Source organism: Macaca thibetana, chromosome 5 (assembly GCF_024542745.1).
Source record: "Macaca thibetana thibetana isolate TM-01 chromosome 5, ASM2454274v1, whole genome shotgun sequence".
In the NCBI taxonomy this organism is placed as follows: domain Eukaryota; kingdom Metazoa; phylum Chordata; class Mammalia; order Primates; family Cercopithecidae; genus Macaca; species Macaca thibetana.
This window is the reverse complement of record NC_065582.1, coordinates 38867762-38887114: the sequence shown is the minus strand read 5'-3', so window position 1 is coordinate 38887114 and position 19353 is coordinate 38867762. Positions and strand designations below refer to the sequence as shown.

Sequence of the window (19353 nt, the reverse complement as noted above, 5' to 3'; positions counted from 1 at the left end):
CTACAGTTACTAGGAAACATTATTAATTACATTAAAACTGTCTAACTTTGATTTACATTTAGTAAATGAAGTCTCTCTCAAATAAAACTTTATTTCATTTAATTTCAGAAAAATAAGGACTATACCTGTATCTTTTAAATAATGACATTTACACAGAATATATTTTTTGTATGCGTGTATATATTCTTTGTATATATTAATACACACACACACACAGATTTGCAATTTTTCCTGAGGAGTAAAAAAGGATGCTTAGTCAAAAAAAGCAATCTACTGAAGTCTTGCAAAATAGTACATTAAAAAAAAAGAAAATCCTCTTAATTATCACACTTCTCAAGCACAAAAACAGCAAAGATAGTAAAGCAATATCAATATATAGATATATATTACCTTGGCTGGGGTATGAATCCATATGGCAGGATTAAGAAGAACGTGATCACACAACTGCTTGAGCAGGGGCATCCCATTCTGCAGATTACTCAGATATTTTGAAAACGCAAGGCAAAGTTCAAGTACTGCTCTGCTGACATGAGATTTGGAAGACTACAAAAAAGGTAGTTCAAATGTTATTACAAATTCAAGTCAAAGTAAGTGAATTACAGGCTATCCCTACCAGGAAAAAAGTTGGCCCACAAATTATGCTCAAAGTTAAAGATGCCATGAAGCTCACTATCACATTTGTTTAATAGAGGAATGGAGGCAAGGTAAAACAACAAAATGTTATTTTAGTTTAGGTAATTTTCTGTAACCAAGGAGACATTCTTGCAGACAGAATTCCTTGGCCACTTAGAGAACAAATGTATGGCCTGTAAATTAAGAATCAAAAACATAAAATATACTTTACCTTTTCAAGGCTATATCCTATTACCAAGAAGCCCTTACAGGCAAGCATCTGCTCCTGCATAGCAATTGAGTTCTTCAACAATTCCATGATAAAGGCCAGCAAGGTTGAACTACAATTTTTTAAAAAGGCAATGATTAAAAAACATATTCTATTTTTTTAATTAGGTTAGATAGATGTAACCCTTCCATTCACCTTAATAAAAAGTTCTCCATTTCAAAGAAATTGAAGCTCCACTAAAACTGCTTCCAACATTACATCAGAACTAGATTTTTAATGTAGGACTAGGAGTTACTCAAATATTTATTTCATATACTTTATCCCAAACACATTAATAGGTGAATTACTTAGAAACAATGACAAATGTGCATGATATAGAGAAAAATGAGCAACTTCCAAAACAACCAATAACAAATACTTATTAAAAATATAGTAAGGCCTTAAAGAACAGATATAACTTAGATAAGCAAGCATATTCAACTTTGAAGTGTTAGGGGCCAAAAGGTGAGAAAAGACAGTGGAGCAAAAAGAGTAAGGTATAAATCCTCAAAATGTGTTAGGGCTCCAGACTTGCCCAGTCTGAATGGAGCAGAGGGCACATGAAGAGAAAGATGAGAAAGTTAACTTGGAGGCAAACCTGAGGTCGTTGAACACTAATTTAAGAAGTTTGTTCATTATCCCAACAACAAAATTGTAATTCTTTAGTCAGTCTTGAACACTTTTAAAACTGAACAGGGGCTACAACCATGCTCTACTACCTACAATTTTTAAAGATTCCCAGAAGGGAAAGGAATAAGGTCAGTTGTTACTGCCTTCTCAGAGAGAAGTCCCACCAAAAAAAAAAAAAAGAGAGAGAGAAAGCATGACCGGCAGCCAATCTCCACCCCCACATCAGTGCTTTCACTGCGAGCAATTTCAATAAGCGGGGGGGGGGGGGGGGGGGGGGACGGGGGGGGGGGGGGAGGGAGGGAGGGAGGAGGAGAGCAGTGGGGGAGAGGGGGAGGGCATGGAGGGGGAAATGAGGGAGGGGGCAGAGAGGGGAGGTAGGGGGAAGGAAGGAAGGAAAGAAGGAAGGGAGGAAGGGAGGAAGGGAGGGAGGGAGGGGGGGGAGGGGGGGGGAGGGGAGGGGGGAGGGGGAGGGGGAGGGGGAGGGGGAGGGGAGGGGAGGGGGAGGGGGAGGGGGGGGGGGGGGGGGAGGGGGAGGGGGGAGGGGGAGGGGGGGGGGGGGGGAGGGGGGAGGGGGGGGGGGGGGCGGGGGGGGGAGGGGAGGGGGGGGGGGGGGGGGGGGAGGGGGGAGGGGGAGGGGAGGGGGAGGGGAGGGGATGGGAAAAACTGTAAGTAAGCCCTGTTAGAACATAGAACAAAACAATTCTATAAAGTATTAATATGTCAGGGTATTGTATTATGGGTAGTAAAAAAATTTTAAATTTAGACAAAAAATGTATTTATTCTTGAGTAACCCATTATTGCCATTTATAACATTATTCTAAAACCAATTTACTGTGTTTCTTACAGCTTCCATATTTCCTACTGATAAGCAAGAACTTAATACTGACATAATTAATATGGTCTTGTAATACAGTTTATAGTTCACAAGTTTCTTTAAATTATTTTGACTCTACAACAAAACGTGAGAGACAAAATATTGTATAGCTCAACAGTGATGAAAGTAACCCTCATAGCAAATTAAAGAAACAAAGGCACTCACCATATAGTCAAATCAACCTCATCCGACAAATATTGCCTGTAATCCAACTGTGCAAAAAGTGGAAATAGTACTTGTACTCCTCCAATTGAATGCATTGCACTTTGGATGGAATGTGTTAAAACTGCCTTTACATCCTTGTAAGATCAAAAACACAGTAAAGACTTCAATGATTTCTTTTCCAAAACAATTAAAAATAAGGCACAACAATAAATGCAGAAACACTAAAATGTGACATTCCATGTATTTAACAGAAGCTACCAAATACATCTCAATAACACAACAAAAATTACCAATATAAATTTTCTTCAAAGATCACAGTTAGTACCTGGAGCATGAGAGCATGTGGTGAATGAACAAAAATTGAAGGGTTGTCCTTAGGAGATGATTCAAGGCAAAGTTGGGCATCTGTAGCCCGTGGATTGTACGTGAACGCAATGGCACTAGAGAGTTTCCCATCGTACAATAGAAGTTTGTGATGCTCAGCTAGGAAAAGGTCGCTTTCTGCTTTGAATTTAAATGTACCCTAAGAATTAATTAAAAACAGTTAAATAGTATGCCACAAAAAGAGAATCTAAGTACAAATCAATACAGGTGTAAAATTTTAAGGAGGAAGACGGTTGATAATCTTTTAACAGTATCATGTAAGAGGACCCCTCTTTGTTTACTTCTAAAATTGGCTGAATTTAAAGATACAATGGAAATCAAGTCAACCTGACATTAAAACCTTACCTTAAAAAGGTAAAAGTGACCAACAGATCACATTTTATCTTTTTTTCTTATACTCTTTTGTTAAAATTGTGGTCAAAAGTATATAATATGCAACTTACCATCGTAAGTATTTTTAAGTGTGTAATTGAGGAACATTAACTGTATTCATATTGCTAAACAGCAAATCTCTAGAACTTCTGTATCTTGCAAAACTGAAACTCTGTAGCCATTTAACAACTTCCCATTTCCTGCTCCCCACCAGTCCCTGACTATCACAATTCTACTTTCTGTTTCTATGAGTTGGACTCTTAGATACCTCATATAAGTGGAATCATACAGTATTTGCCTTTTTGTGACCAAAGCATTTCATTTAGCACAATGTCTTCATAGTTCCTCCATGTTTTAGCTAATGACAGGATTTCCTTGTTTTTTAAGGTTGAATAATGGTCCTGTGTGTTTATGTGTATTGTCTGTCACATTTTCTTTATCCATTCATCTGCTACTGGACATCTGGGTTACTTCTATTTCTGAGTTATTGAAACTATTACTATGAACATGGGTGGGCAAATATCTCCTTGTGACCCTATTTCTTGTGTGAAAATGTGTCTCCATGATCCTCTTTTCAATTATTTTGTATATATCCCATAAGTGAGATTACTGGATCACATGGAAGTTCTATTTTTAATTTTTTGAGGAACCTCATATTGTTGTCCACAGCAGCTGCACCATTTTTCATTCCCCTCAACAGTGCACAAAAGTACCAATTTCTCCACATTCTCAACAACACTTATTATTTTCTGTTTTCTTTTTTAAAGAGTCATCCTAAATGGTGAGGCGATAGTTCGTTGTAATTTAAATTAGCATTTTTCTAATGTCTAGTGATATTGAGCATCTTTTCGTATGTTCATTGGCTATTTTCATATCTTCTTTAAAGAAATGTCTACTCAACTCTTTTATGGGTTTTTAATTGTTTTGTTGTTGTTGTTGTTGTTGAGTTACAGGATTCATATATTCTGGATATTAATCCCTTATCAGATATATGATTGCTAAATATTTTCTCTCACTCTGTAGGTTACCTTTCCACTCTGCTGGATATTTCCTTTGATGCTCAGAACTTTACAACTTTGACATCATCTTATTTGTCTGTTTTTGCTTTGGTTGCCTGTGCTTTTGGTATCACAATCAATCAAGAAATCACTGCCAAATTCAATGTTGTAAAGCTTTTCCCTTATGTATTCTTTCAGGAGTTTTATAGTTTTACATGTTACTTTTAGGTCTTTAATCCATTTTCAGCTCATTTTTATATACAACATATAATATGAATTAAGTATAAAACTTTTTTTTCTTATTTTTCGCATCTGGATATCCACTTTTCCCAACATCATGTGTCGAACACACTGTCCTTTCCCCAATATGTGGCCTTGCCTCACTTGTCAAAGATCATCTGACCTTATATGCAAAAGTTAATTTCTGGACACTATATTGTGTTCCTTCGGCGTATGTGTCTAAGCAAATCTAACACTGTTTTCATTATGTATTATAGCCTTGTAATAAATTTTGAAATCCGGAAGTGTAAAGCCTGCAACTTTGTTCCCCTTTTTAAAGACTGTTTTGGCTACTGAGAATCCCTTGAGATTCCATATTAATTTTAGAATTGTGTTTCTATTTATGCAAAAAAATGCCATTGGTATTTTGATAAGAACTGCACTGAATCTGTAGATTGCTTTAGGTAGTATGGATTTTTAACATATTAAATCTTCCACAAGATGAACAAGGGATGTCTTTACATTTCTTTGGGTCTCTTTAATTTTGTCAGCAACATTTTGTGCTTTTCAGTGTACAACTCTTTGGCCTCCTTGGTGGAGTCAGGGTACAGCTCTTTTGCCACTTTGGTTGAGTTTATTTCTAAGTATGTTATCCGTTTTGATGCTATTTTAAAAGAAATTGTGTAATTTTCAAACTGTTCATTATTACTTCATTATTGCTACATAGAAATACAATTGATTTGTGTGTATGATTTTGTGCCTTACAATTCTGCTGAATTCATTTCCTAGTCCTAACAGTTTTTGGTGAAATCTTTAGGGATTTTTAGATACAAGGTCATGCCATATACAAACAGATCATTTTACTTGTTCCCTTCCAATTTAGTTGCCTTTTATTTCTTTTTCTTGCCTAATTGCTCTAACTGGATTTTCAAATACTATGTTGAATAGAAATGGAAAGAATAAGCATCCTTGCTTTGTTCCTGATTTTAGAGGAAAAACTGTCTATTTTTCACTGTTCAGTTAGTCATGGGCTCTTCATATATAATACTTTATTATGTTGAGGTAGTTTCCTTCTATTCATAGATTGTTGAGTGTTGTTTGTTTTTTTTTAATCAAGAAAGAGTGTTGAATTTTGTCAAATGCTTTTTCTGTATCAGTTGATATATGACCATATAAATTTTGTAATTCACTGTTAATGTGGTACATTGCATTGACTGATTTTCATGTTGAACCATCTTTGCATTCCAGAAACAAATCTTAATTTGACAATGTGTATCATTCTTTTAATGTGCTGTTAAATTCAATTTCTTAGTGTTTTATTGAGGATTTTTCCATCAATATTCATCAGGGATATTGGTCTATAGTTTTCTTTCTTTTACTATCTTGATCTGGCTTTGGTATCAGGGTAACACTGGCCTCATAAAATCAGTTTGAAAATGTTCCCTCCTCTTAAAATTTTTGTAAATTTGAGGAGAACTGGTGTTAATTCTTCTTCAAATAACTGATAGCATTCTCCAGTGAAGCCATCTAGTCCTCAGCTTTCTTTGTTGAAAAGTTTTTTATTATTGGTTCAATCTCCTTACTAGCTATAGGTCTTTTCAGATTTTTAAAATTTATTCTTGATTCAGTCTCAGTAGGATGTATGTTTCTAGAAAATTATCCATTTCTTCAAAATTATCCAATTTGTTGGCATACTTTTCATAGCATTCTTTTATAATTCTTTCTATTTCTGCGGCATGTTATAATGCCTCCTCCTTAATTTCTGATTTTACTTATTTATGTACTCTTCTTTTTTCCTTAGTCTTCATAAGAATTTGTCAATTTTGTTGATGTTTAATTAAAAAAAAAAAAAAAAAGACCTGTTAGTTTCACTGATTTTTTTCTCACTACTTTTCTATTTTCTATTCCAAGGGTCCCTAACCAGGTATATAACCTATTAGGAACAACAGCAAGAAGTGAGCAGGGGCAAGCAAGCCAAGCTTCATCTGTATTTACAGCCACTCCCTATCACTCACATTACTGCCTGAGCTCCACCTCCTGTCAGATCAGATTTGTATAGGAAGGTGAACCCTATTGTGAACTGTACATGCAAGGGATCTACATTGCGTGCTCCTTATGAGAAATTAATACCTGATAATCTGTCACTGTCTCCCATCACCCCTGGATGGGACCGTCTAGTTGCAGGAAAACAAGCTCAGGGCTCCCACCGATTCTACATTATGGTGAGTCGTATAATTATTTCATTATATATTACAATGTAATAATAACAGAAATAAAGTGCACAATAAACGTAATGCATTTGAATCATCCCAAAACCATTCCTGCTGTGCCCCCACCACCCATGGTATGTGGGAAAACTGTCTTCCATGAAACTGGTCTCTGGGACCAAAAAGGTTGGGGACTGCTGTTCTAGTTCATTCATTTCTGCTCGGATTTTTACCACTTCCTTCTATCTGCTAACACTGACTTTATCTGTTCTTTTTCCAGTTCCATACTGTATAAATTAGGTTGCTGATCTGAGATCTTTCTTATCAGTCATTATCACCATAATCTTCTCTCTTAGACTGAGGTCACTGAATCCCGTAAGTTTTGGTAGGTTGTGCTTATATTTTGATTTGTCTCAAGATATTTTCAAATTTTCCTTGTGATTTATCTTTGACCCAATGGCTGTTTTAAGTGTGTTGTTTAATTTCTACATGTTGGTGGACTTTCCAGTTTTTCTTTGGCAACTGGTTTCCAGTTTCATTTTACTGTGGTCAAAAAAGATACTTGGTATAATTTCAATCTTAACTTTGTTGACACTCACTTTGTGGCATAACACATGTCTATCCTGGAGAATGTTCCATGTGTGCTTAAGAAGAATGCAGGCCAGGCGCAGTGGCTCACACCTGCAATCCCAGCACTTTGGGAAGCCAAGGCGGGAAGATCACCTAAGGTCAGGAGTTTGAGACCAGCCTGACCAAAATGGCAAAACCCCATCTCTATTGAAATTACAAAATTAGCCAGGTGTGGTGCCACATGCCTGTAATCCCAGCTACTTGGGAGACTGAGGCAGGAGAATTGCTTGAACCCAGGAGGTGGAGGTTGCAATGAGCCAAGATCGTGCCATTGCACTCCAGCCTGGGCGACAAGAGCGAAACTCTGTCCCAAAAAAAAGAAGAAGAAGAAGAAGAATGCACATTCTGCTGTTGTTTCATCGAGTGTTATGTATATTACTGCTAAATACATTGGGCTGCACTGCTGTTCAAGTCTTCTGTTTACTTATTGATCTTCTGTCTGGTTGTTCTATTCATTATTGAAAGTTGAATACTGAAGTCTCCTACTATCATGGTGTTGCTAGCTACTTCTTTTAATTCTATCAAAGTTTGCTTCACATATTTGAGAGCGCTGATATTAGGTACATATATCTATATTTGTCCTATCTTTCTGGCGAACTGACCCTATCATCATAAAACGTCCTTGTCTCTTTTGACAGTTTTTGACTTAAAGTCTATTTTGTCTAATTTAAGTAGGCTACTCCTACTCTTTTCTGGTTACCGTTGGCACACATCTCTATTGTTGTGGGTACATTTTAGGTGTATATATTTGTGGGGCCCATAAGATGTTTTAATACAGTCATGCAACGTGCAATAAGCACATCATGGAGAATGGATATCCATCCCTTCAAGCATTTATCTATTTAGTTGAAAATCATCCAGTTACACTATTTTAAAATGTACAGTTTTTATTGATTATAGTCACCCTACTGTGGTATCAAATAGTAGGTCTCATTTTTTTTTTTTTTTGTATCTATTAACCAAACCCTGCATGTATAACCCACCTTCAAATCAAGCTGAACTAACATTAGTTAAGCACAAAACAGTAAGTAAACTACCTTGTATCCCAGGCCCAACTGATAAATAGCAAATATCTGAGCTGCATTAAGAGCTTCACTGAAAAGGTAAACTGCAGTCATCTGGCCACAGAATACTCTATTAGCATCTGCTGTTTCTGATGAGCCCAGGAAACATTTGTCAAAGGTCTGTAAATGAAAAAAAAAAGGAATTAGAAAAAAAAAAAAACTCCAAAAATAATAAAAACCTATATTATCACAAATGTGTTGTCCATTCTAAACTGTATCTAAATAGACTAAAATAATTTATACCATAAAACCATTAGAAAGAATGTTGAAAAATGTGTAGGTAATGATATTAGGGGATATAGAAAAGTTTGAAACACATGTGTTCTCAAGCCAACCCACCTAGATCAAATCCCTGCATCCTATGCCACTGAGTATGGCAAGTTACTTAACCTCTTTGTACTTCACCAATCTGTAAAATGAAGATTATAATAATGCTTATCTTGCAAGGTTGCTGGGGCTTTTTGAAAATAAAGCTATTTATTACAATGCCTGGAATACAAAAAGCACTCAGTAAAAGTTAATGTAAGAAAAAACAGGTTACAAAACGATACTTACATACGAGCCCTTTTTTGTATTAAAAAGGAGCTAACATTTACTGAGCACTCATTCTGCATAAGGCACTCTGGTAATAGATTTATGGATATTATTTAATATCATTTAATCAGATGACAACTTTCTGAGGTATTAATTATTTTATGTCCATTTTCAGGAGGAAAAATACTAAGGCCTAATATTTAGGTAAGGTCATACAGTCAATAAACGACAGAGTTGAGATTCAAACCTAAGTCTGTCTGATTCAGGACCCTGATCTCTTAAGGTTAACATTACAAAATATGTATATATGTGTAGCAAAGGATATGAAAAGAGGAGTTAATGGTGTATGGGTAATATGCTTTATGTTCATTTTCCTGCTCTGTATTTTTCAAGTTTTTATTAAAAAAAAATAATTACAGGAAAAACATTGTAAATTTCATTCTAACCTATAGATTTATTTTTGAAACCTGTAAATGTTACAACATACTAGTTATCTATAGCAGTTAGAATTATATACAAGATTTATAAGCATGCATCATTTAACTAATTCAGAAAAATGATCAGAACCCTATAGTGGAGGTCTCGTTCATTTTGATAAATGAACCAATGACCCACTCCCCAGATATAGCCACTGTTAGCTATAAATCCTCATTTCTACCTATACAGAATAATTTTATAACAAGGACTAATATTTTAGTGACACATTAAGTTCTATTAACAAATTAACATGCTAGCCAAATTATGTTTATAAAAATCTACCATTGTAATATTTTGAATTTTATATTCAAGTTGTAAAACATTTTCTTCTTTAAAAAATTCATGTTTTTAAAATCATTTTTTTCATTGCAACATTTTGAAACTACTTACATCACTAGTGTTGACAAACCATGTTATCTCTCCATAGGAAGCCAGTTCACCATTCACATAACATCGAAGTTCACTATTCTTCCATCGGTTATAGATGTGCACTATGGTAACCATATACCACTGAAGAAGCAAAAAACAGTTAAAAATACAAAGATAACAATTATCCCAATAACGCAACCATATTGATGAGTAAAAGTTAAATGATAAGTTGTAATTCAACCTAAAAATAAAATAAGACTACCTTTGTTAAATTCAATATTTACCTTCTGGAACAATTATCTATTCATGGGCCTTTCAACTGATAAGAACTTAATCACTAGATTATTTTTCCAGCTTTTTATTATGGAAGTTTTCAAACATACCCCAAAAATCTGAAAATCAAGTACAAACACCCCCTTTTCGCACCACCTAGATTCCACAATTGTCAAATTTTTGCCATATTTGCTTAATCTATCTGACTACCTATCTACCTATACATTTTGTTGATGAACCATTTATTAACCACTAATTTTTAAGGTACAAAAGCAAACACATATTAAATTTGCAATAGTAAAATAAATGCCATAGATATTTCCTATTTGTGTCTCCCTTGATCTCCATAAATAACTAAATTTGCAATCTTTTTCATATCCAAATCAGAGAGGTCAATTATCCAGTGATTTACGCTTCATCTTTTGAAACAGTAAAAATGGAGTTGTGCTTTAGCATGTTATTATATGAATAACATTAAAACTAAGCATTTTGATGACTAGCATAGCTTGTTAACATAACTATGACTCAATAAGATCCTGTACCTTTTGTGGCTTGAAATCAAATTTCACACAATGTTGAAAGCCTTTTCCTTTTGACTTTATTGATGTTATAATCAAACAGCCTCCAACAAAATGAGCAGAATAGCCAAGACCTTTGCTGGTTCTGAAACTATAAAGATTAGGTTTTCATTTACCTCTAAATATTCTTCTCAGTTTCAAAGTAAGGTTTTAACACTAATCAGTTACATAAATACATACCAATACAAATACGGTTTATCCTTATCTACATTGATGTTATTTACAGGATCCATTCTAAGCCATGTATGAAATGTAAAACCATTCTGGTACGGCCATTTGGCTATAGGAGGTAATGCAATAGCCTAAAGGAAAGAAACTTTGAGTTATTGACTCACGTGAAACCCCGTATTATTAAAATCATGAAAATAAGACTTTGCAATGCTACATATATTTGTACTACATCACATTACTTTATGTCACAATCAAAATATCTGAAAGACGACTCTTTATCCGGAAGAAGACTTGTAGTAACTTTTTAATTTTCCCTAATACATAGTAATGTTAATTAAATGAAAAAAATTCAGTGTAACCTGGACACATGAATCTTGTATTCTTCATTTCTTAAAATGAACATATCCACAGAGATTCAAATTAAAAGAGATAGGAAGTGATAACAAATTGGAAATTTGATGAAACTTTAAGGTATTAGAATAGACAAAGATGGACAGGAATGGAAAGAGAAAACAGAAAAACTTGGTATATGCTGCTTTTATAAAACTACAAATATAAAACTGAAGAAGATTAGTTCATAATATTTTTATTCAGAGGTCAATATACAAATGGCTTTACCACTTGGTTTAGATTTTTATTTAAAAGATCATACTACATAATAAAAGGATCTTGTATAGCCAAAACAATCTTTAAAAAGAACAGGCCAGACACAGTGGCTCACGCCTGTAATCCCAGCACTTTGGGAGGCCAAGGTGGGTGGATAACCTGAGGTTAGGTGTTCAAGACTGGCCTGACTAACATGGTGAAACCCTGTCTCTACTAAAACAACACAAAAATTAGCCAGTCATGGTAGTGGGTGCCTGTAATCCCAGCTACTCAGGAGGCTGAGGCAGGAGAATTGCTTGAACCCACGAGGCGGAGGTTGCAGTGAGCCGAGATCGTGCCATTGCACTCCAGCCTGGGTGACAAGAACAAAACTCCATCTCAAAAAAAAAAGAAGAAGAACAAAGTTAGAGGACTCATACTACCAATTTCAAAACCTACCATTAATATAAAGTAACAGGGATGAAGACTGTGGTATTAGCATCAGGCCCTGGTGTCCTTTGGTTAGGCAAATCCTTATTATGCCACCAAAAGGACAAGTGACAAAAGAAAAAATATATACATTGGACTTTATTAAAATTAAAACCTGTGCTTTAAGGAACACCATCAAAAAAGTGAAAAGACAAGCCACAAGAATGGAGTAAACATTTGCAAACTGAATAAATGATAAAGGACTTGTAACCAAAATATATAAAGTACTCCTACAACTCAATAATAAAAGGACAAGTAACATTTTAAAATGGGCAAAAGATCTCAATATAAATGTTTCCAAAGAAGATATACAAATAGCCAATAAAAACATAAAAAGATGCTCAATATCATTAGTCATAAAGGAAATGCAAATCAAAACTACAATGAGATACCACTTTATACCAACTAGGATAGCTATTAATACAATCACAGAGACAGATATTGGCCGGATGCGGTGGCTCACGCCTATAATCCCAACACTTTGGGAGGCTGAGGCAGATGGCTCACTTGAGGTCAGGAGTTCAAGACCAGCATGGCCAATATGGTGAAATCCCGTCTCTATGAAAAAATACAAAAATCAGCTAGGCATGGTGGTATGCACCTGTAATCCCAGCTACTCAGGAAGCTGAGACACAAGAATCGCTTGAATCGGGGAGGCGGAGGTTGCAGTGAGCCAAGAGCACACCAGTGCATTGCAGTCTGGGTGACAGAGCAAGACTCCATCTCAAAAACAAAAAAAATAGACATTAACCATGTTGGCAAGGATGTAGAGAAATTTGACCCTTATGCATTGCTAGTGGAATCATAAAATGTTACAGCTACTTTGAAAAATAGTCTGCAAGTTCATCAAAATGTTAAACAAAGACCATACGACCCAGTCTAGAGATGGGGACATTAAAACATATGTCCACACATAAAATTGTACACTAATGTCCATAGCAGTATTATTCATAGTAGCCCAAAAAGTGAAAATCCCAGATATCCATTAGTTGACAAATGATTAAATAAAGTATGGTATATCCGTACAATATAATATTAGCCATAAAAAGGAAAGAAGTACTGATACATGCTATACCATGGATGGACCCTGAAAACATTATGATAAATGAAAAAAGGCAGTCACAAAATACCACATGTTGTATGATTCCACTAATATGAATGGTCCAGAATAGGGCTGGGGAATATGGGGAGTGGCTGCTAATCAGTATGGGGTTTCTTTTGGGTGTGATGAGAATGTCCCAAAATTGACTGTGGTGATGGTTGACAACTCTGTGAACACATTTACCTACTGTACTATATACTTTAAAGGAGTTAATTGTGTGGTATGTGAATTATATCTCAATAAAGCTGTTTTTTAAAAAATTCAAACTATACAAGCTTCTGTTTTATTGTAACTTACATATGCATTTATGTATACATATAATATATACATACATTCTTTTATATGTATTAGATATGACCTAAAATATGAAAGACATCACAGAGACAAACTTCAGTAATAACACTGAGACTTCAAGAGGCTGATTTAAAATGAACGTTGCATTAAGAAAAAAGGAAAAGAATAACTACAACTCACAGACTGACAAAAAAAAATTTTAGGAGGAAAACATATATTCAGTGTGTACACATGTTGTCTCTCACCAAAAATAATAGCAAAGATGTATAAGTTTTGCAAAAATACTTCATTAATGAATACTTTAAATTCCCAGTAAAAGCTATGTTTAAGGAAAGGAAGACACTGAACATATTTAAAACATCTATTCTCTTCAAGTTTCAAAAGCTGTTCAGCTCACCTGCCCTACTTTCAAGATAAATGCATGCACTGCAATCTCAGAGAACTGTAAATAATAAAATTATAACATGAGGCACGAAAAAAGTTAATCTCTTAAGAACACTTTTTTTAATGTTAGAGGCAATGATAGGCTATGATAAGAAAGTAAAATTATTCTGAAAAGCTACAAATCTAAAAGCCTTATAAGGAAAAACTGTAAAGGAAAAAACTGGGCAATAAAACTTTTCAAAGAAAGTTGTATATTGTGTATATAAAACTCAAATATCACAAATGTCATATTAAAACATATTCTTATCTTTCTGCAGATATTGCCAGGCTACACAGGGCCTAATATAAGATTTTATGAGAACAAACATAAAACAATGATTGAAAGATAAGCTCAGGAAAAGAACAGACTGAAATATCTTTTTTAAAAGTTTGTTTTGGGCCGGGCATGGTGACTCACGCCTGTAATCCCAGCACTTCGGGAGGCTGAGGTGGATGGATCACCTGAGGTCAGGAGTTCCAGACAAGCCTGGCCAACATGGCAAAACCCCATCACTACTAAAAATACAAAAATTAGTCAGGCTTGGTGGTGGGTGCTTGTAATCCCAGCTACTCAGGAGGCTGAGGCAGGAGAATCACTAGAACCCGGGAGGCAGAGGTTGCAGTGAGCCGAGCTCGCGCCACTGCACTCCAGCCTGGGCAACAAGAGCAAAACTCTGTCTCAAAAAGAAAAAAAAAAATAGTTTGTTTTGCTTGTAAAAGACTGACCAACGTAATAATGAGGAGATTTTAAAAACTTCCATAAATAACATATATATTATAGAATGTGCTTCAATAACATTATGAAACATTACAGATATCACTATTATACATAATTGTCTTATGTATAAACTGATTAACAGCTTACAGGAACGCTGAGATCAACATAATTTGGAAACTCACAAGTCAAGGAAAACTTGCATAGTAAATTTCAAAGCCTCTATGTCTTCACTATCATTCTATACACCAGGTACAAAAAAAAACACAGGTAGAGTAATGAAAGGTGAGAGAAAGATGTTCACAAAGACAGACATGAAGGTGTTACACACAAACAGCTCCTTAAGACAACACGGCTATGTTTAAAAGAATGAGGTTCTTATTCCATTGCTGACTCAAGCTGTGACTGAACATTTTCTCAACTAATTTAAGCCTCTGTTTCCTCAACCTCCAAAGCAATTACAAAAAAGTAACATGCAGTCATAAGGATTAAAGTATGTTGAACAGAAGTTTCTACCTAGCACAGAACCTGTCAGGGGTGTTCACAGGGCTGTACTTTCAGGGAGCAAAGGAAAGAAGAACTGGGAGTGATTTCCTCATTAATATTTACTTACTGCAGCACTCTTTCCTGGAAAGTTAAAAAAGGCATCAGGACCATACTTCTGAGGCATATGTTTTAACACAGACAGTAACTTCCCAGCATGTGGAGGCTATGAAGATAATTAACAATTCATTAACCACAGTATTCACCATAAGACCAAAAACAAAAAAAAAACACATTTTTAATATAGTCTTGCTTTAATGTATACAGGAATAATGCTATAAGCTTAAAAGCATAGAAAACAACTTTTAAGTTATTTTCAATTATCTTAAAGAAATAATGTACTCTACACCAGTTTTTGTAATGCTCTAGGGCCTATTAGGTATTCAATAAATACAAGCCAATATTATTAGACACCTAAAACTCTTCTCCAAGCTGCAGCAAAAATGATCTTTTCTTTCTTTCTTTTTTTGAGACGGAGTCTCGTTCTGCCGCCCAGGCTGGAGTCCAAGTGCAGTGGCGCGATCTCGGCTCACTGCAAACTCTGCCTCCCGGGTTCAAGTGATTCACCTGCAGAGTAGCTGGGATTACAGGTGTGTGCCACCACACCAGCTAATTTTTTTGTTTGTTTTGATTCTGAGATGGAGTCTCGCTCTGTCACTCAGGATAGACTGCAATGGGTGCAATCTCAGCTCACCACAACCTCTTCCTCCCAGGTTCAAGCAATTCTCCTGCCTCGGCCTTCCAAGCACCTGTGTGGTACAGGTGCACGCCACCACACACAGCTAACTTGTATTTTTAGCAGAGATGGGGTTTCTCCATGTTGGTCAGGCTGGTCTTGAACCGACCTCAGGTGATCCATCCACCTGGGCCTCCCAAAGTACTGGAATTGCGGGCATAAGCCACCGTGCCTGGCCTATATTTTTTGTATTTTTAGTAGAGGCAGGGTTTCACCACATTGGCCAGGCTGGTCTCGAAATCCTGACTTCAAGTGATCCGCCTGCCTCAGCCTCCCAAAGTGCTGGGATTACAGGCATGAGCCACCACACCCAGCGAAAAATGATCTTTTAAAAATACAAACTACATCAACCCACCACCCACCCTTCTTTAAAATTAAGACACTTAATAATTTAACAAATACTTAAATAATGCTTACTATACTCCACTGTTAAAGCTACTTCAAAAAGATACTTGTACAAGCATGTTTATAGCAGCATAACTGACAATTGCAAAATCGTGGAACCAACCCAAATGCCCATCAATCAATGAGTGGATAAAGAAACTGTGATAAGATGGCCGAATAGGAACAGCTCCAGCCTCCAGGCCCAGCGTGAGCGACACAGAAGATGGGTGATTTCTGCATTTTCAACTGAGGTACCAGGTTCATCTCACTGGGTCATGTCAGAGAGTTGGCGCTGGTCCGTGGGTGCAGCCCGACCAGCAAGAGCTGAAGCAGGGCGAGGCATCGCCTCACCTGGGAAGCGCAAGGGGGAAGGGAATTCCTTTTCCTAGCCAAAGGAAATTGAGACACACAACACCTGGAAAATCGGGTAACTCCCACCCTAATACTGCACTTTACCAAGAGTCCTAGCAAACGGCACACCAGGAGACTATATCCCTCACCTGGCCCAGAGGGTCCCATGCCCACGGAGCCTCCCTCATTGCTAGCACAGCAGTCTGAGATCTAACTGCAAGGCAGCAGCAAGGCTGGGGGAGGGGTGCCCACCATTGCTGAGGCTTAAGTAGGTAAACAAAGCCACCTGGAAGCTCAAATTGGGTGGAGCCCACCACAGCTCAAGGAGGCCGGCCTGCCTCTGTAGACTCCTCCTCTGGGGACAGGTCATAGCTAAACAAAAAGCAGCAGAAACCTCGACAGAGGTAAATGCCCCCGTCTGAAACCTCTGAAGAGAGCAGTGGATCTCCCAGTACAGAGGTTGAGATCTGAGAACAGACAGACTGCCTGCTTAAGTGGGTCCCTGACCCAAGTAGCCCAACTGGGAGACATCCCTCACTAGGTGCAGACTGACACCTCACACCTCACACGGCGGGGTACACCCCGAGACAAAGCTTCTACAGCAAGAATCAGACAGCAACACGCACTGTTCAGCAATATTCTATCTTCTGCAGCCTCCACTGCTGATACCCAGGCAAACAAGGTCTGGAGAGGACCTCAAGCAAACTCTAACAGACCTACAGCTGAGGGTCCTGAGTGTTAGAAGGAAAACTAACAAACAGAAAGAACACCCACACCAAAACCCCAGCAGTACGTCACCATCATCAAAGACCAAAGGCAGATAAAACCACAAAGATGGGGAAAAAACAGTGCAGAAAAGCTGGAAATTCAAAAAATCAGAGCACATCTCCCCCTCCAAAGGAATGCAGCTCATCGCCAGCAACAAAACAAAGCTGGACAGAGAAAGACTCTGATGAGTCGAGAGATAAAGGCTTCAGTCAATCAAACTTCTCAGAGCTAAAGGAGGAACTACGTAACCAGCACAAAGAAACTAAAAACCTTCAAAAAAGATTTGACAAATGGCTAACTAGAATAACCAATATAGAGCAGTCCTTAAAAGAAATGATAGAGATGAAAACCATAACACGAGAACTACGTGACAAATGCACAAGCTTCAGTAACTGACTCGATCATCTGGAAGAAAGAGTATCAGCGATTGAAGATCAAATGAATGAAATGAAGCGAGAAGAGAAGTATAGAGAAAAAAGAGTAAAAAGAAATGAACAAAGCCTCCAAGAAATATGGGATTATGTGAAAAGACCAAATCTACGTCTGATTGGAGTGCCTGAAAGTGACGGGGAAAATGGAACCAAGCTGGAAAACACTCTGCAGGATATCATCCAGGAGAACTTCCCCAACCTAGTAAGGCAGGCCAACATCCAAATTCAGGAAATACAGAGAACGCCACAAAGATACTCCTCGAGAAGAGCAACTCCAAGACACATAATTGTCAGATTCACCAAAGTTGAAATGAAGTAAAAAATGTTAAGGGCAGCCAGAGAGAAAGGTCGGGTTACCCACAAAGGGAAGCCCATCAGACTAACAGCAGATCTCTCGGCAGAAACTCTACAAGCCAGAAGAGAGTGGGGGCCAACACTCAACATTCTGAAAGAAAAGAATTTTCAACCCAGAATTTCATATCCAGCCAAACTAAGCTTCATAAGCAAAGGAGAAATAAAATCCTTTACAGACAAGCAAATGCTGAGAGATTTTGTCAACACCAGGCCTGCCCTACAAGAGATCCTGAAAGAAGCACTAAACATGGAAAGGAACAACAGGTACTAGCCATTGCAAAAACATGTCAAAATGTAAAGTCCATCGATGCTAGGAAGAAACTGTGCATCAACTAGCGAGCAAAATAACCAGCTAATATCATAATGACAGGATCAAGTCCACACATAACAATATTAACCTTAAATGTAAATGGACTAAATGGTCCAATTAAAAGACATAGACTGGCAAATTGGATAGAGTCAAGACCCATCAGTTTGCTGTATTCAGGGGACCCATCTCACATGCAGAGACACACATAGGCTCAAAATAAAGGGATGGAGGAAGATCTACCAAGCAAATGGAGAACAAAAAAAAGCAGGGGTTGCAATCCTAGTCTCTGATAAAACAGACTTTAAACTATCAATGATCAAAAGAGACAAAGAAGGCCATTACATAATGGTAAAGGGATCAATTCATCAGGAAGAGCTAACTATCCTAAATATATATGCACCCAATACAGGAGCACCCAGATTCATAAAGCAAGTCCTTAGAGACTTACAAAGAGATTTAGACTCCCATACAATAATAATGGGAGACTTTAACACCCCACTGTCAACATTAGACAGATCAACAAGACAGAAAGTTAACAAGGATATCCAGGAATTGAACTCAACTCTGCACCAAGCAGACCTAATAGACATCTACAGAAATCTCCACCTCAAATCAACAGAATATACATTATTCTCAGCACCACATCGCACTTATTCCAAAATTGACCACATAGTTGGAAGTAAAGCACTCCTCAGCAAATGTACAAGAACAGAAATTATAACAAACTGTCTGTCAGACCACAGTGCAAACAAACTAGAACTCAGGACTAAGAAACTCAATCAAAACCGCTCAACTACGTCGAAACTGAACAACCTGCTCCTGAATGACTACTGGGTCCATAACGAAATGAAGGCAGAAATAAAGATGTTCTTTGAAACCAATGAGAACAAAGATACAACATACCAGAATCTCTGGGACACATTTAAAGCAGTGTGTAGAGGGAAATTTATAGCACTAAATGCCCACAAGAGAAAGCTGGAAAGATCTAAAATTGACACCCTAACATCACAATTAAAAGAGCTAGAGAAGCAAGAGCAAACACA

At 37.1% G+C, this 19353-nt stretch overlaps 2 protein-coding genes across 8 annotated transcripts in view; one reads left to right on the top strand and one right to left on the bottom strand.

The window, feature by feature from the left end:
* RPS3A (ribosomal protein S3A) overlaps positions 1-19353 on the top strand; it is a 1130248-nt gene that overhangs the window by 955786 nt on the left and 155109 nt on the right. The gene's annotated exons all lie outside the window — the stretch shown is intronic.
* The window catches only part of LRBA (LPS responsive beige-like anchor protein), a 758453-nt gene that overhangs the window by 663589 nt on the left and 75511 nt on the right, over positions 1-19353 (bottom strand). For all 3 annotated transcript variants that reach the window (XM_050791167.1, XM_050791166.1, XM_050791168.1), the window contains exons 5-13: positions 15047-15142; positions 10835-10956; positions 10619-10745; positions 9825-9944; positions 8397-8543; positions 2875-3072; positions 2550-2683; positions 845-953; positions 391-543 (exon numbers count right to left, since the gene is read on the bottom strand). In XM_050791167.1, the coding sequence (XP_050647124.1) occupies positions 391-543; positions 845-953; positions 2550-2683; positions 2875-3072; positions 8397-8543; positions 9825-9944; positions 10619-10745; positions 10835-10956; positions 15047-15142 (1206 nt within the window). The remainder of the gene's footprint in view (positions 1-390; positions 544-844; positions 954-2549; positions 2684-2874; positions 3073-8396; positions 8544-9824; positions 9945-10618; positions 10746-10834; positions 10957-15046; positions 15143-19353) is intronic.